The sequence below is a fragment of the Mus caroli genome, chromosome X (genome assembly GCF_900094665.2).
Source record: "Mus caroli chromosome X, CAROLI_EIJ_v1.1, whole genome shotgun sequence".
NCBI lineage: Eukaryota > Metazoa > Chordata > Mammalia > Rodentia > Muridae > Mus > Mus caroli.
The window spans coordinates 31,400,271-31,427,458 of NC_034589.1; the positions used below are offsets into that span (position 1 = coordinate 31,400,271).

The 27,188-nt window shown below is 42.5% G+C and overlaps 1 protein-coding gene across 1 annotated transcript; it reads left to right on the forward strand.

The window, feature by feature from the left end:
• Positions 1–20,073: 20,073 nt before the first annotated feature.
• LOC110287263 (rhox homeobox family member 1-like) lies at positions 20,074–25,261 on the forward strand. The gene is made up of 3 exons (XM_021153919.1): positions 20,074–20,560; positions 22,990–23,035; positions 25,017–25,261. The coding sequence occupies exons 1-3, from the start codon at positions 20,196–20,198 to the stop codon at positions 25,209–25,211; spliced, it is 606 nt and encodes a 201-aa protein (XP_021009578.1). The 5' UTR covers positions 20,074–20,195; the 3' UTR covers positions 25,212–25,261.
• Positions 25,262–27,188: the final 1,927 nt, after the last annotated feature.

Genomic DNA, 27,188 nt, shown 5'->3' on the forward strand with positions numbered 1-27,188 from the left:
GACAAAGTGTGGAGCAGAGACTGAAGGAAAGACCATTGAGAAACTTTCCCCACCTGGGGATCCATCCCATATATAGTCACCAAACCTAGACACTATTGTCGATGCCACAAAGCGCTTGCTGATAGGAGCCTAATATATCTGGCTCCTGAGAGGCTCTTCCAGAGCCTGACAAATACAGAGGCAGATGCTGGTAGCCAACCATTGGACTGAGCATGGGTGTCCCCGATGGAGGAGTTGAAGAAGGGACTGATCCCTAGCATCTTTGATCCCTAGCATCTTTGTCTTCATATGTAAATCTTTTCATCTTTACATCCCCTTTCTCCTTGTCTTCTACTTAAAGTAGGCACCCAGAAAGCACATTTTTGTCATTAGTGTATTAAGCCAACAATACATTTATTTTGTGAGGTTGTTTTTCTCAGGAAGCCTGATAGCTCTTTGAAGCAGGGTAGGTGGTTTTTTTTTGTTGTTGTTGTTGTTGTTGTTGTTTTAAAAAACATTTGAAAGAGACTATTGTTATGAATGCTTGTTCTGCCATGCTATGATAAATTACCCAAGGAGCTAAAGGGAACTGCAACCCTATAGGTGGAACAACAATATGAACTAACCAGTACCCCGGAGCTCTTGTCTCTAGCTGCATATGTATCAAAAGATGGCCTAGTCGGCCATCACTGGAAAGAGAGGCCCATTGGACTTGAACTTTATATGCCCCAGTACAGGGGANCCCCAGGGCCAAAAAGGGGGAGTGGGTGGGTNGGGGATTGGGGGGTGGGTAGGGGGGACTTTTGGGATAGCATTGAAAATGTAAACGAGGAAAATACCTAATAAAAAATAAATATATAAAAAAAAGAAATTGTAACCAGAGAATAAAGGTTTTTTTTTATATTCAACATAGAAATAAGTTGATAGTAACTTCTTTAACATCTGTAGAAATATTTTGTTCTAATTTGTTCTGTATGATTTTACCCTATAGATATGTTTAGCCCTTACATTGGAGAATTAATATTCCTATAAAGCATATGTGCCAGAGAAAATAAAATCACAGAAGACCACTTATAAAAAATGTGGGTATAAAAAGAAGGAGGTGGAATAGAGACAGAAAGAGGAACAGGGTGGGGTGGGGGCTCTGAGAATGAATAAGGTTGTTTCTGCCAGGGGGAGGTAGGAAGTGGACACCACACTATGTGATAAATTTTCTAGTTCCCTAGGTCCTTCCTGAGACTGGCCACACTATGGGCCACTAGCAGTTAGGATCTAATTGTTTGTATAAGACATTACAAGTCCTTGGGTCAGGCTGGAATACAGGATAACACTGCCAATTTTTGCTTTTAATATTTGACCTTTTTATAAAGAAATATATTTTCGCTAGGTGTAGTATTTAGATAAGATCCAGGCCTAGGAGTTTGAGGACAGTATGTGAGGATATTGCTCTTTCTCCAGTCTGAACTAGTGTGTTTGTGGATTAACCAATATCAGACTATTGGGATGGCAATGGAGGACAGGAGTCTGAGTTACCCAGCAGGTTGCACTTGTCAGAGGTTTGATTAAAGCTGGAGGAAGCTGCTTGATCTCTCTTAGGGCTAGGCTAGTGTTCAGGGTGCATGACCCAGACTAGGCCTCTTAGTGTGAGGAGGGCACCCATTAGACACTAGGACACTCACTTGTTTCCCTCTGGTGGCTACAAGCTTGACTGGAATAAGTCCTGCAGTTGTTAGGATGCTGAGGAAGGTCCAGGTCTTGGTCACTCTTTCAGGTAGGTTGGTAAGCAGGCAACTTGACCCCATGGCAACGGGAGTCTCTAGGAATGTAACATTTTGAAAAAGGTCTAGATCACTCACAGGCTGGGCTTGTGTGCAGGCTTAACAATTGGAGTCAGGCCTGGGAACCTAATAATGGTGTGGAATTGAGGCAGTTCTGGGTCACTAGCAATTCTACATGGATGTCCAGTAAGGGTAGGATTGTGAGATCACTAGCTATTTTGAGCATATTTGGGAAGGCAAGATCCTGGCAACTAGGTATGGCAATGGAACAAGTTGCCTGACAGGAGCAAGGCCTGAAGTGTGAAAATAGTATAGTAGGGCAGTGTCTTGATCACACACTAGGACGGACTGGTTTCCAGGCTGCTTCAGCCAAGCTGGGGCTGTGAATGTGGAAATGTAGTGGGTCATTCATCAGGCCAGGGTGGAGTAAGGCTGAGTCACCCAAGCTATGATTGGACAAATTAGTATTTCTCTGAAAGAATAAAGATAGCATAATGAATTCTCATCAGCCTGGGATAATGTCTGATAGATCCAACTAGGCCTGGGGATGTAAGGATGGCTATAGCAGGCAGGATTCATGGGAATGCATAAGGCTTCATGATAACAGCTAGGCGAGGATGTTTGAAGATGGTTCCTGAGGGCAGGGTCTTAATCAATCAATAGTAGAGGCAGGTACCTGGGCTGTTGGACTTTGGAACTTAGACTTTCAAAACCTTAGACAGTCAAGGTTTGGGCTACTCACCAAGCTAGGCTGGTAAGCAAGCTGGTGGACCCCAGATAGCCCTAGGATTATGCTGGTGACATGAGGATAAAAGGGTCTATGTATTTCACCAGGCTTTGTGATTTGAGTTAGGGCTAGTATTGTGGGAATAATGAGAAAGACAGCCCACTGTACCATGGTCAAGTGGGGACCAATGAGAGTTGGCCTGCCACTCACTACCCCTCTTGATAGACTTAGTGTCAGGTGGTATGTGAAGGAGAGACCATCTAGTGGTGGCAATGACTGTGAACCCTGAGCTGGTGGACTATTCCTGTGGAAGAAGCTATCATAGAATTCAGAGCCACAAGTGGCTGCTGTGTTCAAGGTTCCAGCATGGCAGATGAATAAAGAAGTCAGATTTGAACTGTAGTAATTGAGTCATGGGGGTGGGGGAAGGAAAGTTTAATGGACATGCCACCACCTTGTTAGGGATGAAACTATGGGAGAGTACAGTACCAATAAGTATGAAGTCCAATTCCTAGAGAACAAAGATGTTTTGCCTACCTGAAGAGGAAGAGTAGGAGAGGGGAGGATGGAGAATGAGAGAAGATGGGAGAGGAGATGAGGAAGGAGAGAGATGGAGGGCAGAGAGGAGTGAGAAAGGAGAAGGGATGAGGAGGGAGGGGATGGGGAGGAGGTGTGAAAAGGGAGAGGGGATGAGCAAGGGGTAAAAAGGAGGGGATGGGGAAGAAGGGGTGAGAAGGGAGAGGGGATGTGGAGGAAGAGGGATGGGTAGGAGTGAGAAGGGAGGAGAGGAAGTAGGGATGAGAGGGAGAGGGAATGAGGAAGAGAAGGGGGGTCTTGCTGAAGAAGCAGAATGACATTAACTACAAAATAAGCTCCAGGTTGACTCCACTGTACAAACATATGCAAAATAAAGTTTAAAATGCTAGAGGGTAAATTACAAAAGGACTACCAGGCCTTGGTCTGGAGAGATGGCTCAGGAGTTAAGAGCACTGATTGTTCTTTCAGAGGTCCTGAGTTCAATTCCCAGCGACCACATGGTGGCTTACAACCATCTGTAATGGAATCTGCTGCCCTCTTCTGGTGTGTCTAAAGATAGTGACTGTATATATATATATATATATATATATACATACACATACACATACACATACACATACACATATACATATACATATATAATAAATCTTAAAAAAAAAAAAAGACTACCAGGTCTGAGTAACATGGTCCTTATCTGGATGAGGCTGATGTGATACTTAGACAATGAGGGAGGGGCAGGAGCTTGTACTGAACAAAAGAACTTTGTTTGGAGATTGGAAAGCCTTCTCATGAAGCACATTCTCCAATTCACAGCCTCAAACTTCCACAAGTTGGAAATCACATTGATATTACAAGTAAGGGCATATTTATTTAGTATTACTGCAAGAACAATAAATGTGTGGTAGTCATAGGGTCTAAAGGGATAGGAGCTAGGTCTTAGAGTTGGGTTTAAAAGCACTCTTCCTGTGCTAGGACTAGGAGATACACAGGGGGCTCTTACCCACTTAGGGTTCTGGGTCAGACAACAATGTTAATCCTTCCTAGGATACTAACTGCATCTCTTTTGTCTTGTAGTAGGGGCTTCCTGAAGTAGGGGAACCCAGATTTTGGAACATGGGTAGCAGAAAGTCAGAATTTCAGACAGGTCAGGATTATGTGTAAATATATTCCCATGCAACTCTTCTCTTTCAGAGAAATAGAGGACTTGTCTACCACCCAATTGGTGACTCACTCCGAATCTTTAATATGCAAAGCCTTTATGTTGAGTTAGTGCAGCAAAAGAGGACTTCAAATAATTTTGAAAACTAATGGGAAAATATAAACACAGGAATCTGTCTCGCTGTGAATACCTTGGACCAGAGAAGAGAGACTTGTATGCCTAAAAAAAAAAGTGGACAATGCTTAGGAAACACAAACAGTGCTGAAACACAGGACTCTGTGGAGAGGGTACAATGCAGAGCTCATAAGGGCACGCCTGCTCAAATCCTCTAATCAACACTAATTCAGTTTCTTGGCCAGAGGCCTCATGAACACCACAGCTAGTGATACATCATCACATCCTCCCCCAACCCTGACTCCAACCCCAGATCCCAAGAACTTCTATCAGACTCTTGTCAGGAGAAAGAATAGAGAGAGACTCCTCTCCCAAACGTGGAGAACCCCAAATGGTCAACCTCAAGCACACATACATGAAAGCATCACTAAATGGACTCAGTAGGTCATATTTATGTAAGAATAATTAAGAAACAATGGTTTCAAGAGGGACTGGAAAGACAAACACAGGAGTGGAAAGGGATAAGAAGCGATAGAAATGATGCCAATGCAGTACTCATGTATAAATGCTGAAATGAAATGCTTAACAACATTGGAATGCCGAACACAATAATAGTTCAGGCTCTGAAATGCCAGCTAACCCCTACTTGGAGATGGGAGGCAGAGGCAGGGAAATCTTTGGAAATTCGTACACCAGCTAGTTTTGCTTATATAACAGTGAACCAGACAGATCCTGTCTCAAACAAGATGAGAGGTTGTCTGCAGACCTCAACATGGGTGCTGGGGTTGGTGTGTCTGTGTGCACAGCAAAAGCAATGGACAAGCATCAGGGCAGGCAAAGAGCTTGGAAACACAGGACTGCCTTGGGGAAATGAGGCCAAAGCATGGAAAAGGCGCATGAGGGCAAGCCTGCCTCAAAGCTCCAACTTAGAAATCACTTGTTCAGTTTCTTGGTCAGAGGACCCATGGATACCACAGGGACTCCTAACATCCTCCTCAATACATGACCCCAAGACGTTCATTCCACCAGACTCTTTGCAAAGGACCTGTCGGGAGGAAGGCGGGGACTCCTTTCCTGAGGGTGTCATCTCAGATGTCCCTTCTTTTCCTGAAATTGTATGAGTCATGGTTTTAAAATTCCATGTGAAATTCTGAAAATTGGATCCTTGGTTGCTTGCAGCTTTGTGAATCGTAGATCAAGTGGGAGATCCCAGAGCCCACAGGCAGCTAAAGCAGGAGGATCCATTCCTCATGGTGATGCTGAGCAGAGAATGGTCCTTGACCTTTGCAGCACATGAGCTTCCTCAGAGAAGGACCCATCAACTTTCCCCTTTCACTATCAGGACATCCTTGGATTCTGATAACAGCAAAGGAAGAGAGGAGGCCCCTGATGTGTACCAACCCACCCTGCTACATTAAGTAGGACTTAGGGACTAAGCACATCTTCTCCCACTGAGGCCAGACAAGGAAGCCTAGCTATGGGAAGGGGATGCAAATGCAGGCAACAGAGTCAGAGATAACCCCTGCTCAAATTGTTATGGTACCTACATGAAGAACAAGCTGTACCTCTGCTACATCTGTGTAGGGAAACCAAGTCCAGTCCATGCATGCTCTTTTTTTCCTCTGGGAACCCCCATGGACTCAGGTTAGTTGACTCTGTAGATCTCCTTGTGGTGTCCTTGATTCCTCTGGCTCCTTCAATTCCACCCCCCACTTCACTCTTTCACAAGACTCCTGAACTCTGTTTGGCTGTGGGTCTCTGCATCTGTTTCTATCAGTTCCTGGATGAAGGCTCTCAGAAGACAGTTATGCTAGGTTCCTGTCAGCAAGTATAACAGTTAATAGTGTTAAAGATTAGCTCTCTCCCATGGGATGGATCTCAAGTTGGGGCAGTCATTGTTTGGCTATTCTCTTCATTTCTGCTCCATCTTTGTCTCTGCACTTCTGTAGGCAGGACAAATTTTGCGTTGAAGGTTTTGCAAGTGGGTTGATGTCCCCTTCCCTCTACTGGAAGTTCCTCTTCAGGCTTCATATCCCATGCTGGTACAGGTCTCTGGTGTGATTACCTCCAGAGACTCATGAAAGCCTCCCCTATCCCAGAGATGCACATCACCCATTGATTTCTGTTCTCTCCCCAGCCACTCTCCACTCCTAATGCCCATCTCTGTCCACTCCCTTACCCTCTCCCATACAGTCTCCTCCCTTTATCTACTTCTGATATCTATTTTATTTCCCCTTCTGAGTGAGATTCAAACATCCTCCCTTGAGCCTTCCTTATTACTTAAGATCTTTCAGTCTGTGGATTATAGCCTGGTTATCCTGTACTTATGGTTAATATCCACCTATAAATAAGCACATACTATGTGTGTCTCTCTGGGTCTGGGTTGCCTCACTCAGGATAATATTTTCTACCTCCACCCATTTGCCTTCAAATTGCATGATGTCCTTGTTTTTAATAGCCGAATAGTATTCCATTGTGTAAATGTACCACATTTTCTATATTCATCAGTTGAGGGACATCTAGATTGTTTCTGTTTTCTGGCTATTATGAAGAAAGCTGCTATGAACATAGTTAAACAAGTGTCCTTGTGGTATGGTGAAGTATCTTTTGGGTATATGCCTAGGAGTGGTATAGCTGGAGTTTGAGATAGAACTATTCCCAATTTTCTGAGAAAGTGCCAGATTGATTTTCATAGTGGTTGTACAAGTTTGCATTTCAAACAGCAAAGGAGGAGTGTCCCTCTTTATCCACATCCTTGCCAGCATGTGCTGACACTTGAGTTTTTGATCTTAGCCATTCTGACAGATATAAGGTGGAATCTCGGGGTTGTTTTGATTTGCATTTCCCTGATGACTATGGATGTTGAATGTTTCTTTAAGTACTTCTCAGCTATTAGAGATTCTCCTGTTGGGAATTCTGTTTAGCTCTGTAACCCATTTTAATTGGGTTATTTGGTTCATTGGTATCTAATTTCTTGAGTTCATTATCTATTTTGGATATTAGTCCTCTTTTGGATCTAGAGTTGGTAAAAGTCTTTTCCCATTCTGTGGGCTGCCATTTTGTCCTATTGATGGTGTCCTTAGCCTTGCAAAAGCTGTTCAGTTTCACGAAGTCCCATTTATCAATTGTTGATCTTAGGGCTTGAGCTATTGATGTTCTGTTCAGGCATTTGTCTCCTGTACCAACATATTCAAGGCAGTTCCCTTCTTTCTCCTCTATCAGATTTAGTGTATCTCGTTTTATGTTGAGGTCTTTGATCCACTTGGATTTGAGTTTTGTATAGGGTGTTTCTCTTGAACCATGAGCCTTGGTTTTTAACTTTTTCCTTTACTGACTCATTAGTGCAGCTGCCTCTGTTCTTTCAGGTGCATGAAGCCCCTCATACAATTCATATTGCATCATTACTTTTGCATAGTTAAGAAATTATGCATTCTTGAACTCATGTTTTCAAAGTTCTTTCCCACAGTCCTAAGGGTTGTCCTGAAGATCACAGCATTTACCATTTTGCTGAGGAACACATTCTTCCCCCCCCGAACTCATGCTTTTTCTAATTATCATGGAGTCATTCGCCTTACTTTAACAGAGAGAGCATTACCCAAAGGAGGAACATGAAAATGATTATACAAACAAGCTTTATGACTTGACATAGTAGCAACTGTCAACACTCGTGGAGGCCCACACATGCTGCCTCTGCTCCAGGGGTAGGAACTGTGTCACGCAATCCCTTCCACAGCAGCCGTGCAGGACTTGGCACGTTACCTCACTCAGGATGATTATTTTCTAGTTCCATCCATTTGCCTGAAAAAAAAAATCATGATGTCTTTTGTTTTTAATAGCTGAGTAGTATTGCATTGTGTAAATGTACCACAATTTCTGTATCCATTCCTCTGTTGAGGGACATCTGGGTTCTTTTCAGCTTCTGGCTATTATAAATAGGGCTGCTATGAACATAGTTTAGTAAGCACTCATGAGAGGTGGTGGAGCATCTCTTGGGTATATGCCCAGGAGTGGTATAGCTTGAGGTAGAACTATTCTCAGTTGTTTTTTTTTTGAAGAAACTGTCAAATTGATTTCTAGAGCAGTGCTTTAAGTACTACGTTGAATACATATGGAAAGAGTGGGCAGACTTGTCCTTGTTTTAGTGGAATTGCTTTAAGTTTCTCTCCATTTAATTTGATGTTGGCAATCAGCTTGCTGTATATTGCCTTTATTGTATTTAGGTATGTATCTTTGTATTTCTGATCTCTCCAAGACATTTAACATGAAGTCATGTTGGATTTTATCAAAGGGAATTTTTTTGGCATTTAATGAGATAACCATGTGATTTTTTTTCTTTCAGTTTGCTTTTATGGTGGATTACATTGATATGTTTTCATATATTGAGCCACTCCTGCATCCCTGGGATGAAGCCTACTTGATCATTGGTGGATGATGTTTTTAATGTGTTTCTGGATTCAATTTGTGAGTATTTCATTGAGTACTTCTGCATCAATATTCATATGAGAAATTGGCCTGAAGTTCTCTTTCTTTGTTGAGTCTTTGTGTAGTTTAGGTATCATGGTGGCTGTGGCCTCATAGAATGAATTTGGCAGTGCTCCTTCTGTTTCTATTTTGTGGAGTAGATATTAGTATTAGCTCTTCTTTGGCAGTCTGGAATTATGCACTAGAACCATCTGGCCCTGGACTTTTCTTAGTTGGGAAACTTTTAATGACTGCTTCTATTTCTTTAGAAGTTATTGGGCTGTTTAAATAATTTACCTGATCTTGATTTAACCTTGGTAAGTGGTATTTATATACAAAAATGTCCATTTTGTTCAGATTTTCAAACTTTGTGGAGTAAAAGCAGTTTTGTTTTGTTTTTTTTTTTTAGTGAGTGAGACCTGAAGTATGGTGAGGGAAGTGTCCATACTGCTCTAACAGTATTCAAGTACCTTCTTCTGACATACTGTGTAACACAAGTTAGAGGATCCTAGAAAGCTAGTGATACTCACATTGGGCCCAGAACGGGGCAGTGCTACTTCCCCTGTCTTTATGAAAGTCCCCTCGAATGCTTGCAGTCTGGCATCTTCCCATAATGACAATAGGATAGCTGGCTACCCCAAAGCTAGTGTCGATTCCCCATTGATCCAAAGGCTGTATAAAAATGCTTGCTGCTATGCAATATAGTAGTAGCTCTGTATGCGATGCTGGTTTCTGGAGTACTGTTTTGAGGATTTGTGACTCCATGTCCCTCACCTTCCCCCATCCTGGTTCCCACATCTGGTTCCATGAAAAGGGACCCTAGAGAAGACCCCTACAACCTGCTGGGTGAGTAGAACTCTCTGAAAATGGTCAATACTCCCTCTCACAGATAGAGCAGTCAGCTCAATATTTGAGGGGAGTCCTGGAGAGCAGGCAGATAAAAGTTTCTACTAAGCAGCTTAATACCTTTTATAATAAGTTTATAGACCTCTGCCCCTGCATCCTGGTGGGGCGTGTCTGGGATGGACACACTTGAGATTGGAGAATCTGCCAGGGCCAAAAGAAAGAGTTTGAGGATGAGCTTTCACCCCATTTTTCACCCGGTTGTTGCCTCTGTACATGGCTGCCTCCGAGGCTCTGCCCTGAGGTCACCTAAGGTCTTCCTGAGCAAGCTTGAGGGCCAGAAATTGGGCAAGAATTCAATAACAAGTTCTGAGCCACGCCTGAACCAGACCTTCCTATAGATAAAGGAGATGTCAGAACCCTACCAAGAGGTAAAATGTTCCTCTCACAAAGTGAAGCCAACAAGGATTTACCCTACACTGGAAAGCCTCTAGCCCTAAGGCTCTGAGAAGGAGGCAAAGGATTCCACTCTATCACTACCATCACCACCTCCCCCATCCCTCACCCCATACCCCTTATCCCTTCCTATCACTGCCACCCCTACCCCCCAATTCCACACCCACCCTGGACCGGGAAAAAGACCCCAGAGGCCCTGACAGCCAAAGGCACCAGTGCCCACTGGCCTGTACTCCCTCTGGTAGTGGCAGCTTGGCCACTGTCCCTGGGGGCTTATCTATGATTCCCTTGTATGAGAAAATGCTGACTCCTGGGGCTGCCAAGGATGATGGGGATCTCTCACACACACACATCCCACCCTGCCCCCGCCCTGTCCCACCCTGCCCCTTGTAACTTGGATTTATATATGCATACATATTACTTGGCTCCAACTCACATTTAAAGAACTATATATCTGTTAAAAACACAGATGTTTTAAACACCAACCATATGACTTTCCTTCATCTTGGCTGGTAACCTCACCACTATGTAAATGGCCACATGGCTTGCAACCTTCCATGTGACTTCACCATCTTAAAATGACCACATGATATAAAGCAACAATTGCAAAACCTTCTTAGTGATACTGGACTATGTTCATTATTGTATCTACTTTTAGACTAAGAAAACAAGTCTCAAATAGTTTAGATTGATATGAATTTTATATGGTGATAAAAATTCAAAATTATATTTGGTACAACATACTGATTTAAATTATAATGTATATGATAAATAAAGGTTTTTAAGTATACAAATACATTTAAATTAACAAAGGATAATTTAAGATACATGTCTAACTACTTATGTCCTTGCTAATTTTGCAAAACCAAGTTGCTAGAGCATACAGATAAATAACAGCATATGTTTGATCAATAAGGAATATTTCATAATCAAAATGTATAAGCTCCTAAGGTTTATTCGTGTTCCCAGTAATATCTGTCTAGCTTCTTCTCCTTTTAAGCTTTAGCTTTTTGGATGTTTTCCCTTTCGCCCAGGGAATGGCTATTTTGATTATTTTCATGATCAGTAAAATTACCAGTCTGCCTAAGGACCTTATGTATGATTAAAAGCTTTATTTTGATACTAAAAGAACTTCAGTTTAAAGATTGTTAATTTTAAGGCTCAAGCTAAACAAAAATAAAGCTACACAATCCTAACCTTATATAAAATTCTGTTAAGCATAATTAACTGAAAGAAGACACTTGAGCACATGTGTGTGCACACACAGTCACACCTATATTGCTCACAATATGTAAGAGAAGCACAATAACATCCTTTGAAGGTTGAATGATTAGGTAATGGAATATATATTATAAAAGGATTGAATCCCTCTTTCTGATCAAGGAGTACTGAACCACTAGTTTCAATGTCCAGAAACACCCTCCAAAAAGAATGACACTGATTCATGCTATAACATGTTTCTATCTTGAAACTCCTTTGCAAAAAAAAAAAAAAAAAAAAAAAAAAAACCTAATCTAGACATGGGAGCAACAACAGAATATATTTACATGTTTATGGCATCTGTACGGTTGTCAAATTCACAGAGATAGAAAGTGTGATGTTGCTGTGCAGGAACAAACAAACAAACAAATGTGAAAAGAAAAAGCACCACAGGTAGATCATGGCTGAAGACTTCCACACCGCACTGTCCCCTGACTAGAATAGGTGTGACTTATGTGACACTCCATTTTTTTACATATCGAGGTATGAAAAAGTCCAGCCCCTATATACCACTGACATATGAAAAGGCCACAAATATCACAAGACAATCTGATCCATCCTTTTAGAGTCCACCTTAATGAGGTTTGCATGACATGACATTGTCCTTAGCCAATTCCCAAACTGCAAATTCTGAAGAACTACTTTCTTTCTGCTGGATGCTTCTTTTAAATCATCTCACATGCGTATTTGGAGTCTGTCTATTTCTTTTGTATATAGCCTGAAAAGCCCCAGCAATAGTGCACATATTGAGGAGACTTGGGGCTGCAATACTGAAAGTATATACAAATAACTAATGCCACAAGGCAGGTAAATGGGTCAGACTAATGTTAGACCTCTCATCCCAATACTAGCTTCATAATAATGTTCTTATCAGTGTCTACACAATAGAGTAGGTAGAGGTCTGTGGAAAGCTTGCAGGAGATAGTAATGTCTGAAAGGTTTGTCAGTAGATGAGTATAGTATTTTCCTGTATGTGTGGCCCATAAGTCTGTCTGCCCCCAGAACTTTACTAAGACCACAGTAGGTAAACTGAGGGAGGGATATAACAAATCAGGAACCTTCAGGTTTCTAGTTTCTCTATTTGGTATTACTTGGCTGGAAAGTAGGTACAATTAAAGCTCAACAGAACATGCCGATGAGCCTACATCCCAAGGCTGAAAGCCAGATTCACAGTCGAGCCTGAATGAGAACAGTGAACCAGGCCTTCCTTCACTGTCTCAGATTCGAGGTGGTCACAGTAGGTTTAATAAAGGAGAAGATATAGTGTTGCCTGTAAGGGATTTCTCCCAGGATTTCTTTTTTGCCCATGGGTGATGGAAACCAGTGTGTCAACTAGACCACCATCACTCCAGAGGAGCCCAATCAGCTTTCTGCTACATAAGAAAATAGGTTACTGCATTTAGAAAATAGGTTACTGAAAGTTTTCATTTTACAAATATGGGTGTTTTGCCTGTATACGTGTTTGTATAGCACATATGTGCCTGGTACCTGGGGAGGCCACAATAGGGCTTTGGATCACCTGGAACTAATTAGAAATGGTTGTGAGCTGCCATATGGGTCCTGGGATCTGAACCATGGTCCTCTGGAAGGGCCATCGCTCCAAGCCCAGAAAAAAAATGGGTTCTTAAATCTTACTAGTTAAGTTCAGTAGCAGGACACTTCTGAAGCCTTTGCAACACCCTGTATTCAAACCCCACTGCCAATAAAAACCACCTCTATAAAAGTTTCCTCAAATCTTGTTAAATAATCTGTTCTGTCGTTAGAATCCTATTTAATACACTAAGTAAACTCTTTGTCTGTTTGTAAGATTGGTTTAAGACTAGGTGTGTCAACCACAGGGAAAAATAAGAAGCTACTGTGCTCAGCGGTGCACAACCTGCTACCCAGAATACCCTCCTTAAAGAATCAGGAACAGTTCTACACTGCTATCTTTGACCTTCTACACTGCTATCTTTGACCTGAAGCCACTTCAGGCCAGGGTCTTCTGGATTCACTAACAGCTGGATGATAGGAGAAACTCCATTACACGGACCGAAAGACCCTTCTCATCAACACCAAGGGAAACATCTCCAGTTCAATACACCTGGGAATAATGCCCACACAATACAGAATCAGAAACAAAAGTGTTTGAGCTTAGAGACTTTCCAAAGACATGTGAAGAGTAGAATTAATCATCAGGAGTCGAATCTGTCCTTACAGACTTTCAGAGAAGCTGCGAGGACCCACAATTTAGGATTATTCATCAATGGATATGAGGCCAACAGGTCAGAAGTGAAAGTAGTCGTGAAAATGTACAGGTATGCAGTTGACTCTGTCTCGGTTACAGCAACATAAGTATAAAAGGAAAATTTACTGCCTGTTTCTGAAATATGGACAGGAAGGCTGGACTCCAGGTGAGCTCTCAAAATAGATACAAGGAGAGGTGGTGAGCACAAGGTCAAAGTTCAGTCAAGATTCAAAACAAAAGCTGCCTAGCCTCTCCATTGTCTGAAATCTGTTGGGGCTACCAGATGTGTGAATTAAGGTGGGGATGAGATGTGAATGTAGAGACAGCTGCAGTAGGGCCTTGCAGTGAATTCTGGGATTGAGATTCACTGTAGTGTAAACTGGAAAAGTAGGAATTCATAGCCAAGGAGTAAGGTAGGGGACTGTAGATGACAAACTACTCACAGGATCCTCACCGAAGTAAGGGAGAATCCTGGCTGGATAAAGATAAGAAGACTTTGCCTAACTCTGGCCAGGGTCTCAGACTTCTGTTGGGTGTATGCATGAATAAGAACAGCCCAAAGCAAACACTGAGAGTGCTCGGCTACGCAGGACAGCTCAACTGACTGAGCAAGAGCTTTGCTAAACCCGGACCAGGCAGACACAAAGTCACAAGTTCAAAGTCTGGACCAGGCAGACACATAGTTCAGAGCTCACAGGAGAGACTAGATGTCGGGCTCCTCCCCTCTGTGAGCTCAGGACAGCCCGGGGGTGGAGGGTAAAAGCACACCATGCAGTGGAGATGGGGGGGGGATGCCAGTAAGTCTGAGGTGCTAGCTTTGCCTACTTCAGGCAGGGGTGTAAGGGAGAGCAGGAGGAGCAGGGCACTTCATGAAGGGAGAGGGGAAGCTGAGACTATAAAGAGCAGGGTGAAGAAGGGCTGCGGCCGCGATGGAGTGAAGGAACGCATGAAAGGGCACTAATAGGCGGGGAGGGCAATGAGCACTGTCAGTAGTTCCAGGTCATGGATTCTATAAGGTTGCGTGCTCTTTAACACCGTTGCCAGTGGTCTTGTGCTTGTGAGAGAGGTTTCCTGCTTTCCAATCACATAGGAACGTAAGAAGCGACCCTAATAGTTGAGGAAAGGGGTGCTTAGGGCCACAGTTCAGATCATAGGCCCAAGGAGCAGTTGCTGTTTGGCTTCAGAGAGATTTGGCTGAAGTGACCCAAGGACTGAAAAAGAACGTCACAGTCCCAAGACTAGGGCCAGGAATATCAGACAAAAATAGGCTCACCATGGGCCTGCAAGCGTGTAGGTCTTGGAGCTCTTGGGCGTGGACCCTGGGCCTCTTCTGACACCCATCCAATGCAGAAGGGAATGAGAAAGCCTCTGGAAAGCTGCTTGGTAAATGAAACCTGAACCAAGTCAGACATGGGTGTTTTCCACGGTGGGAATTAGAACATCGTTGGTACTTTCTCCTTTTCTTTTCCTTTCCTTTTCTTTTCTTTTTTAAAAGATGTGTATAAGTATTTTCTCTACATGTATGTGCAACATACACGTATGCAGTGCCTATGTATGAAATGTCCACAGAAGACAGAAGAGTTCATCAGATTCCCATAGAACTGGAATTATGAATAGTTTTGTGCTGACATGTGGGTGCTGGGAACCAAACCCAGGTTCTCTGTAAAAAGAACAATGTTGACCCATTTCTCCAGATTCAGTCTTTACTCCTTTAAATAGTTAATCAATATTTTAATTTTATTTATTTATTTATTTATTTATTTATTTATTTATTTATTTATTTATTTATTTATTTATGTTTTTTCGAGACAGGGTTTCTCTGTGTAGCCCTGGCTGTCCTGGAACTCACTCTGTAGACCAGGCTGGCCTTGAACGCAGAAATTCGCCTGCCTCTGTCTCTCAAGTGCTGGGATCAAAGGTGTGCGCCACCACACCCGCCACCACAATTGCCAATGCTGAGCATACGTGTGGCTTTAAATTAATTTGTATTCTAAAAAGACAGCAGTATATTTATAAACTTTCAAAAATATTTTTTCTAAGATTTATTATGTATACAGAGATCTGCCTGCATGTATGCTTTCAGGCCAGAAGAGGGCGCCAGATCTCATTATCAGGACCTCTGGAAGAGCATACAGGCTCTTAACCTCTGAGCCATCTCTCCAGAACCCTCAAAAATATTTTTAGATTGTTGTTTAAATATACTTTAATATGAGGCACAAATAGCATTTTAAAGTCTATAAATAATTCATACAATTTAAATGTCTACACAATTATTTAAGCATACCAAATTATTTAAGCATACCAATTAAGCATACCAATATTTCATAGTTCTTCAAACACCATAGCTCTCAATTATTTTTTGTTTCAATTAAGACTTCTTTTTAAAAGCATTTCTTACATTTTCATACACAAATATGTTGTATGCTGAGAAGTTCTAAGTTTTTTTTACTTTTAATTAGCATATAGTAATTATATAATGGATTTCATTATTACAGTTTCACACAGAAAAGTGTATTTTGATCACACTCATCGCCCATTACCTCCTCTTGTTCTTTTCTCACTAATCTATTCCTCTTCCCAATGAGTCCCCCTCCACCCACGTTAATGTATCTCACCGGGTGACTCAGTGAATTTCATTAGGGTACTTGTATTTGTAAGGCTGACAGGTTACTTATGGGAACATAGACAATTTGCCAGTGGCTATAAAGAGAAGTGTTCCTTGCTCCTCCACAATGTGAGACTAAGGAAAGGATTAAGCATGCAAACTTCTCACCCCTCCATTCAGAAATATGTTCCAATCCTATCCTAATTCCAGGTCAAAATGTATGTAATGATTTTTTAAAATGAGAATCAACTCAGCACTGATGGCTGACAGGCATGTGCATCAGGTCAGGTCGTGTTCTTGAAATCATGAATTCTGTTTATAACCCTGGTTCTTTTGGGGTTCCCTATGCAAATGCCAAAGGAATCCAGCCTACACTCCTAGCACACCTTACAATGTGTGTGTTCCCCTATCAGAGGGGCTATGGCACTAAACTTCTTCTCCCACAGCCCCTACCAGATAGCCATGTACCCAGTGAGAAGTATCTACCCACAGCAGACCCCTTATGCCCAACAAAGTACATAGTATACCCAGCCACTGTATGTAGTACCCACTCATGTCATTCAACATACCACAGTGGTACAACCCAATGGCATGCCAGCAACACGAGTGGATACTACATACAGAAAACTGTTACACACACACACACACACACACACACACCTCAGAAATATTGAGTCAGCTGAAAACATAGACACTGCCATATTCATCCCCACAAAAAAGGGCAGAGAAATCAGCAGGGTACTGTGGGGAACATTGTGCTTAGGACGCACAATGACAAAAGGAAATGTCTGTATTTTAAATTAGCTTCTTATGTTTCTCGTACAGAGACAGGGCTTTGGTTATGTCTGAAAACATAGATGCACTGTAGCTTGTTTTGAGGTCATCCACCTGGTGACCTGTCCTCTGTGACTAGCTGGAGTAAGGCTAAGAAGACCTGACTATGTGGTCTGTGAGCCTCTTCTGCCATCTTCTCCTATACCCGAAGACACTCAGCACCAAGTGAATGTGGTGAATCAAAAGTACCAGGCAGTACTGGAGTGCACTCACCTGTCAGGATCTACTGAGGGAAATATTTAGAATGTATAATCTGAGTACGTACAAAACAAATCAGGAAGTTCTTTTTGCTTAGATAGGCCCAATTTTAATCTCTGACAGTATTTCTGTTCAGTGTGGGCCAGACAGCAAGGCATGAAGATCCTCTAGGTTCTGTCAATGTAGGTGTGACTCTTTTGGTTGACCCCATTAAAATTCTGAGAGCTTTGGTTGGAAGGGGATTCCTGACTCGTCTCTGGTAGTTGGGTCAGGACTTCCAAATTGGTGTGATAGTCACGGCACCTAACATTGAGCCTTCAGGAACCCTATTTTTTTGTAGTAATGCTTTCTATAATTCTTTTTAGCAGTTTATTATTTTTTAAAACAGAAGTTGCTCATGTAGTTCCCTACACAAGCTGGGCATTGGTGGCACATGCCTTTAGTCCCAGCACTTGGGAGGCAGAAGCAGGCAGATTTCTGAGTCTACAGAGTGAGTTCCAGGACAGCCAGGGCTACACAGAGAAACCCTATCTTGGAAAAAAAAAAAAGCTATATAGCAAATACAGTGTGGGACAATATTAATCACCATTAGGCATGATTTGGTGTCACTTTGCAATACATCAGGATGGTTATTATGACCTTATTACCAAGCAAGGGAAATCTCCTTTTGAGATATTAACCAGATTGGGTCAAAGAAACTCTCTAGGCAATTATAGGATACTGCTGTTGCCCTTGGTGTCTCCCAGAAATTGCTGCAGACACTATACAGCTCAAGCACAGAGCAGGAATCAGGCTGGAACTAACCTGATCTGAAAGCCCCTTCCCTGAGGAATAGCTTTCATGACGTCAAACGATGCTACACAAGCTGCCAAAGGAGAACAGGACTCAGTAGTCATATTCAGTTATAAATCCTACAAACCACACCAATGTCCACCACAGAAAGATAAGCCAACAGTACAATAGTGGCATTCCTATCTTGGGAGTAACCACAAGTTTCTAATTGGACATGAGATCCATTCAATAGGAGGAAATTTGTGCCTGTACTACATTAGCCATATCTGAAGAGGTCACAGGCCCTAGAGGAGAACCTGCTCTTCCAATATTCCTAAATTTATTTATTTATTTATTTATTTATTTATTTATTTATTTATTTATGTGAGTGTGTGTGTGTGTGTGTGTGTGTTGCATCTCTCCAGAGGAAAAAAACCTATTAGATAGCATGCATGTACACATATACCATGGTGTGTGTGTGTGTGTGTGTGTGTGTGTGTGTGTGTGTGTGTGTGACAGTCAGAGGACAACTTGCTGAGAGTCGCTTCTCTCCTTCCAGCATTGGGCCCAGGAGATTGGACTCAAGTCACTGGGCTTGGTGCAGGCCTCTTTACTCACTGAGCAGTATTTCAGACCCAATCCTTCTAGCTTTGGCATAGTTTCTGAGATCTGTCAGGTCATCAGGCACTGGTAACACGCACTTTACCCACAGAGCTACCTACCTAGCTCTAAAATGAGACACTTTTTTTTTCTTTTTTGCAGAAATAGTCTTTGCTAGTATCCTGCTCAGACTCCAGTTCTGCAAGTCTGTAATCTTTGGTTGCAAGAACCTCCTATGATGAAACAAAAATGATCGCATTTGATATTTTAGAATCTCTTAATAATGAAACCCTTCCTAGTGTGAAAACCAGGGTTTGTTTTTCCTATCAAAGTTAGTTACCCTGATATGGGCCCCTATTTCCTGAACCCTCTACCCCTTTTACCTTTGTAGTGATTAACCAATCTGCTCAAATTCTAATCAGAGATGAAAGACAGGGTCCATCTTGGCCAAGCTTTCTCATTGGCCTGTTTTGGATTCCAGCACACACGCTTAAAAAAAAGAAACTCTCCTGTCGATATACTTTTACTTTGCCCCACATTCAACCCTAGGCAAGAAGTTCTCCACCACTGAAGACCCAAGTGATAACTCTGAAATTCTCTGATTAAAAAACTTCCTAGTGTACATATTTCTTTCTTTCTTTCTTTCTTTCTTTCTTTCTTTCTTTCTTTCTTTTTTTTTTTTTTTTTTTTTTTTTTTTTAAAGATTTTTTTTTATGTGAGCACACTGTTGCTGTCTTCAGACATGCCAGAAGAGGGCAGCAGATTCCATTACAGATGGTTGGGAGCCACCATGTGGTTGCTGGGAATTGAACTCAGGACCTCTGAAAGAGCAGCCAGTGCTCTTAACTGCTGAGCCATCTCTCCAGCCCCTGTGTATGTACTTTTTTAACGTTTGTGTAAAGTGTTCTGTTCTAGAGAGTTATTCTAATGCTCTCTCGATTTGAAGTTTTAACCTTCCCTGAAACACAAAGAGGGCAGACCCTCACTCTACCTTGGCACTTTTGTCTGTGACATTCTAGACAGGGGAGACATTCTCACAGTGATCATTGGGGTTTCTTTGTCACTGGATCTTACTAAGGAAAATGCTTTCAATTCTGCTCCTGTGCCTCGATGGACCAAGCTCACTGTGCTTTCAGTGTCTTTAAAAGACATAGGGAGCAGAAGCCCCTAACCCATAAAGTCAACTTAATTCCAGCATGGAGAACACTGGGCAGTGAAACTGGAAGGTGGGGCCATGAGATGTTCCCCAAGTTTAACACAGTGTTCTTTTTGAATTATTATCCCTACCCTATTCTCTGCCTCCAAATAACCTTAAGTATCCATTGTTAGTCTTCCTCAGTGGCCTCTCTTGGGATGCAGGGAGACGCCTGAATTCAGGTCCAACTCAGGTCTCCTTTCTCGAATATATCCTAAAGTCAGCATCTCGTTTGAAGCACTCCTTTTGTCAGGCTTCCTAATGGCAACTATATGCCTCCGTGGGATGGATTCGACTCTTCACGCCCACACAGACCCAACCCCCCCACTTCCGTGCCTAAGTTTAGCCACACCCAGGAGCTAGTTAGGTGAATAGTGTGGGACATGCGCAGGATTTTAGCCCGTGAACTGGGAGGTGCTCCAGAGTAGGCTCCATCTGCAAAGCTCTAGCAATGGAGAGCAAATACTTCTACTTCGACCTCGACTATTACGGGGTAAGCTTCTATGAGGAAGTAATAGTGACTGAATCTCAGCAGAGGGCTGAGGCCAGGGCAGCCCATTGTCACTTTGGAAGAGGTGTAAGAGACCTGCATGAGCTGGGCCAGGACGACCACCCGACCTTTAAATACAAGCAACCTTACAGCTCTAAAACAAGAAAGGAAACACAAGCCCGTCCCAAAGAGCCCACGAAAGCAGCTGGAGCAGTTTCTCGTCGCTCCAACAACAGGCAAATAAAAAACAAGAAGTTCACCAATGCCCAAATGTGTGAACTAGAGAAGGCTTTCCAAGAGACCCAGTATCCTGATGCACACCAAAGGTAAGTACATGCTGTTTTTCAGAATCTAATGTTTCCCGCGACTCTGGGCTCCTTTACTCTGACCTGGTGCCTACTTCTTCATTTAAACAAACAAACAAACAAAACCAGACAAACAGAAACGCATCCTGAGTGTTGAACTCAAAAGCCCTAGAAATAGTAGGCTAAGTCTCTTTCCCTAAGTTAAATCCCGAGTCTACTTTGCATTATAACTGACAGACCCAGTCCGTGCACTAGCAAAGGTGGATTTGCTTACCGTCCAGCCCCAACCAGTGCTCGAACTTAGGAATTTGAAGTCCTGTTGCAGCCTCCTTAGCAGGTCAGATTCATTTGGTGCTTCACTTAGCCTGCTTCCCTTCTTGGCTCCGAAACTACGAGATCTTCAGCTGAATTTATGATGTGGGTGAGGAACTAGGGCGCTGAGGCTAAAAGTTGAACTCTTCATGCACTTTGGACAAAGAAACAATCTTCCACAATGCCCGAGGTGATGGGTTTCTGTCACTTTATCCCACAGGGATGCTTTTCTTTCACTTTATGGAGGTCTTAGAAGAAAAACAAACAAAATAACCACAAAATCCCCTGACTAAGCCACGTCTAAAGTACAGAGCATGCAGTGGTTTCCAAACGTTTGGAGAAAGTTTTTTCAGAGTATCTTATGATGCTAAAACAAAACCTTGTGCTTAATAAACTTTTGTCCAGCCCCCCACACACACTCTGGCCTTACTGCTTATTTTGTCTTTGTCCTGAGGCGCTGCCAGAGGCAGGAAAGTCTGCAGAGCTTCCCCCTTGCAGACTACCCTGTTGATCTTACTAGTGTCTTCGGTGCTTGTGTGTGTGTTCGTTCCTACATCGGGTAGAATAGGTGCTTTCTCGAGGCTGAATGTCTCAAAGGCATTGTACATCTATCTAATCCACTTACTTTTCTCACCACACATAAAGGGATAGCTGAGTGAGTTTGGTCTGTGTCCCATCTGCTTTCAACTCTTTAACTACAAGTTTTAAGTCTTTTGTGCTATATACCAAGACTCTATCAATTCTATGTTTCTTATTTTGAGCAATCAGTAACTCTGTTCCCTGGTTAAAGAAAAACAAAGTACCACCCATAAGAAGTGAGGGAGGCCAGAAGCCTGGGCACCATCACAATGAATATGGAAACAGTGTCAGATATATTGTATCAAAAAGGAAGTGGGAGCTTGAAGAAATGGCTCATGGGGTAAAAGTACATAAAACACTAGCCTGAAGATCTGTTTGTTATCAGGACCCAATTAGAAAACCAGAAGCAATGCTGAGTATCTAAATTCCATCAGCCCTACAGGCAGATGGTAGGCATTGGGCTTTTGGGGCAACAGATCACCCTGCGTGAGTCCATCTGGATATCCAATGTCCTCTGTGCTTGGCTGTGACTTTTGCAGTTCTTAAGGTTTCCTGGGATAGAATAGTAGGGAATCCAGAAAATAACTTAGGCAAACTGTATGTTAGTGAAGCTGAAATCAATATAATTGCTCTCAAGAAAATGATGGAAACTTGGACGGCATTTCTAAGGCACAGTGAACTTGCAAAACTGAAAACACTATTGGACNTGAAATGCCATTTTTCAGTGTTAATAGGCATGCTCCTGTGCATGGATGGATATGGTTGGTNTGAGTTCATTCATGTGCATGCCTAAAGGGTGCAGAGATTGACGACAACTTGAGGTGTCACTCTTTAGATGCGGACCACATTCTTTTTTATTTGTATTGAAAATAGATTCTTCTCTCGAGCATTCATCCTGACCACAGTTTGCCCTCCCTCCAACCCTCTTAGCTCCCCCTACCTGCCCCAGATCCATTCAGACTCCATCTCCTCTTAGAAAGGAGCAGGCCTCCAAGAGACACCAGTCAAACAGGAGAAAGCATGATACAGTAAAACAAGGCAAAAGCCCTCGTATTNGGGCAGGGCATGGCAAGGCAATAGGAGGAAAGGAATCCCAGGAGCAGACAAAGGAGTCAGGGGTATACCTACTTCCACTCTCAGGAGTCCCAGAAAAGTAACCAAGCTAATAGCCATAACATATACACAGAGGATCTGCTGTAGACCCTTGCAGGCCCTGTGCTTGTGGTTTCAGTCTCTGTGAGCCCATATGGGCCTGGCTTAGTTGATTTAGTGGACCATGTCTTCCTGGTATCCTCCAACCCCTCTGACAGCCCACATTATTTTTTCTTTTGAGCCAGGGTTTCTTACAGGTCTGCTGTATTTCATCTTCAAATTGCTGTGTGATTTTCTGGAAGTCACTCGACCACTCTGTTTTATTTTCCCCATGTATAAGATGAGGGCATGAATTCTCATCATGCCTAGCAGGAATAGCAAAATAAACATATGGAGAAATTTTACAGGTACACTGTTCTTCCCTCCGCAGTGGTGATGGCTAACCTGTGTTCTTTTTCTCTCCACAGAAAAGCACTTGCAAAACTTATTGATGTGGATGAATGCAAGGTGAAGGTTGGTACAAGTTCAGCATGCTACTCCATCTTAGGACCTACATCAGGCCCGGCATGGTCTTGCCTTACAGTTGGAGCTCAAGTGTCTATCAAGAGTCACACTAATTTGTTCTTGGAAGTAGACATGGTTTTTAAAAAGTAAACACCAGATAGTGTGTCTTCCCCACTTCTAGCAGCAATGGAACATGTTTCCCTAAAGGAAAACAATATGAAGGAACTAGGTATTCTCTGTGGGAAGGAAACAAGGTTAATGAATATCCAGGTCTAGCATACATAGGTATAGCTATGGATGTTTGCATGTCATACACACCTGCATGAGTTTGACATATGTGTGACAAAAGGATCCTCTGCAGAGTATTTATTTCCTTTAATTAGTTATTCACTTAACATCCATTACCTTCTAATTGAGACCCTCCCCTCCTCCTCTAGAAAGGGAGAGCCACGCCTGAGAATGACCCCCCTCTCCCCAGCACATCAAGTTGCTGCAAGACAAGGTGCATTGTTTCCCATTGAAGCCAGACTAGGCAGCTCAGTTAGCTGAATGGATAACACAGACAGGCAACAGCTTTGGGGATAGGCACCCCACTCCAGATGTTGGGGAATTCACATGAAGTCCAAGCGGCACATCTGCAGCATGTGTTCTGGAGGGCATGTTCAGGCCATGCTTACTTTTTGGTTAGTGGTTCAGTGTCTGTGGCCTTCTAGGGTCCAGGTTAGTTGATCCAGTTGGTCTTCCTTTGGAGTCACTGTCTTCTTCAGATCCTTTAATCCTTCTCCCAACACTTTCATAAGACTCTCTTAGCTCCAGCAAATGTTGGAATGTGGGTCTCTGCATCTCCCCCATTGGCTACTGGGTGGAGCCTCTCAGAGGGTAGGGATGCTAGGTTCCTGTCTACATGCATAGAAGTATCATTTATAGTGTCAGGGATTGAGTCAACGGATGGGACTCAACTTGGGCCATTCATTGGTTGGTCATTACCCTCTGTATCTGCTCCATCCTTGTCCCTGCACACGTTGAAGGCAAGACAAATGTTGGGTTAGGGTATTGTGAGTGGAATGCTGTCCTTTTCCCCTAACTGGGCATACTCTACAGAATATTTCTCTCTGCAGTTATGTTGCAAATCAGGATGACCATGAAAAATATTTGAGAATGAGGGAAGAAGCATTAGCAGACATCTCAGTTGTATCAAATTGATAAATACTAGGGATGGAGAAGTGGTTCAATGGTTAAGAACACTGAGTGCTCTTACAAAGGTCCTGAGTTCAAATCCTAGCAGGCCCATGGTAGCTCACAACCATCTATAATTAGATCTGATGCCCTCTTCTGGTGTGTCTGAAGACAATGATTGTGTACTCATATACATAAAATAGATAATTGTAAAAGAAATTACTAAATTCTAAAAATAAGCACATAGCTAACAGAGTGGGGGAATGAACAGGAAGCAGGGGATGATTGCCTATTCTATGAAGAAAATTATTTAAGGTGAAAATGATGTGGGATAAGAACTGGTTCTCTGTTGTAAGGTTTTAGTAAGATGGCAGACAAATGCAGCTCTTACTTTAAATTTCCCAGCTTACTACCATGTGTCCATTCTGAGATATTGCCCCAAATCACCTTCCATTATGAAGAAGGCAATGTCTGACTGCTTTGAAAGTCTGTCTGTGGAATGATCCTGATCATGTCCAGAGTTTGGCAAACTGCTTGTTTTCTGAAGGCTTCTGCAGAAGTGGTGCTGTGTGTGCTAAGTAAATTTGTCTGATGGGTTTTGGTGGTGATAGGATGGAAAGTGTAATCTCTGATGCTGTGAGTCAATCCTGCACCCTGGGTAATACTTGAAGCCCTAAAACGTTTGTGAGCACTTATAACCTCTGTTCTGCTGTAAAGGGAGGAATGTTCCATATGAAGTTGTGTGATGAGACTTCTGATCATAGTATTACCTGATCAGTATGATTAATCAACATCTATCTTGGTCTGATTTCAGTCTTGGTTTAAAAATAATAGAGCTAAATACAGGCGAAAACATAAGGAGTTACTACTTAGCAATGCTACATCTGGAACCTCGAACAACTTTTCGGCTCAGATGAAAGAAGACCCCAAGAGTAGTACCTCTCTTCCTGAGGAGCCCATAGGGTTCATCGTGTGCCAGCAACATCTTGGCAAATCCTGCTGGTCATGAAGAGATTGTTTTGTCACATATAATAGCAATAAAGGAGATGTTCATCCAAATACTGGCTGTGTTTGTCATCTTTCTCTCTCACAGAATGGGATAACTTTGTTCAGCTTTGTGCTAAATGGAGGTCAGATGAGAGGCCTAATATTTGGACAAAAAATGTCATCACTTGTCTAGTAGGATAAGAGAACATGGTGGCCACAAACCTTTTATATGCAGAAGGGACCTCGTCCTTGATTCTCCTGCAGGATCCTAGGTAAATGTCACCATCCTACCTGCATGTCAGAGATCACTGATGTAGCCCTTCTTGGACATAGCATCTCTTCCACTTGAAGAACTTCCTGGACAAAAGCAATATACATAGAACTAGGAAGCCATAAGGGTGAACTTGGCACTGATAGCAAGGGTAATTGCATGTTGTAAGGATGAAACTCTGAACACAAATTCATACAACTCTCCAGAGTTAACCAGTAAAGAGATGAAAGGCTATACAGAGAACCTGGAAGGAAATGGGACAAACAATAGGAGTGCAGGCAAACTTCCTGGTTGCTAATTTCCAGGGAGGCGAAGGATCCCAGAGTAAAAGTGGAAAGGTGGCTGTTTGCTTTATTTCTTGTACCCTATCAACAACTTCATCACCTATAAAGGCAATCAGATCTCCCTTTAGAAAGATGAGTAACTGAGGCATATAAAGTTTGCAAGACCAATGGGCCTCTCTTTCCACTGATGGCCGACTAGGCCATCTTTTGATACATATGCAGCTAGAGACACGAGCTCTGGGGGTTCTTGGTAGTTCATATTGTTGTTCCACCTATAGGGTTGCAGATCCCTTCAGCTCCTTGGGTACTTTCTCTAGCTCCTCCATTGGGGGCCCTGTGATCCATCCAATGGCTGACTGTGAGCATCCACTTATGTGTTTGCTAGGCCCCGGCATAGTCTCACAAGAGACAGCTCTATCTGGGTCCTTTCAGCAAAATCTTGCTAGTGTATGCAATGGTGTCAGCGTTTGGAAGTTGATTATGGGATGGAACCCCGGGTATGGCAGCCTCTAGATGGTCCATCCTTAGTCTCAGCTCCAAACTTTGTCTCTGTAACTCCTTCCATGGGTGTTTTGTTCCCAATTCTAAGGAGGGGCAAACTGCCCATACTTGGTCTTTGTTCTTCTTCAGGGGAACGCCAGGGTCAAGAAGTGGGAGTGGAGAGGAGGTAGGGGAGTGGGAGGGGGTGAGGGTATGGGGTACTATTGGTTTTAGCATTGGAAATGTAATTGAAGAAAATACCTAATTAAAATAAAATTTTAAAAAAATGTCTATCTAGGTAAAGAAACATAGAATAAATGCAAAGAAGCTAAAAAAAATGATGAGTAACAATTTAATTTATTATCAAATTCATTCCACCATACATAAAAAAATGCAGGTAGTGTTAACATACACCAAGAATGGCCATCAGAAGCGTCCCTTCAATTAAAAGTTTTTTAAAAGAAAATTTATTTAGAGCAACATTAGGACCACAGCTTACTCAGCCAGTCTGAAAACTGCTGCAAAGAGGGAAGACTGGGCTGGAGGTTGTAAAGGATGCTCTACTCTGTTCAGTATTATCATGGTTGGTTTGTTGTTTGTTGTTTGTTTCTTTTTCTGAGCAAGAAGCAGTTAAGAGAGATTACAGACGTAGAATGAACCTTGTGGTTAATATTTTAGGAATACAGCTATACAATGACAGGAAGGGGGACATTTTTGGAGAGTGAGCCATGTGGCTCTGAGATCAGGCTCCTCTTTAGATTGTTATCAAAATGGAACTGCTCAGTGGGCTCATGGACCAGATGGATTTTATTTAAACTTTATGAGATCTGGGAGGTAGTGGTAGTGGTAGCTGTGTGGTTGTGATGGTGGTGGTGGTGGTGGTGGTGGTATTGGATGCCTTTAATCCCAGCACTCAAGAGGCAAAGACAGGCAGATATATATGCATTTGAGGCCAGTCTAATCT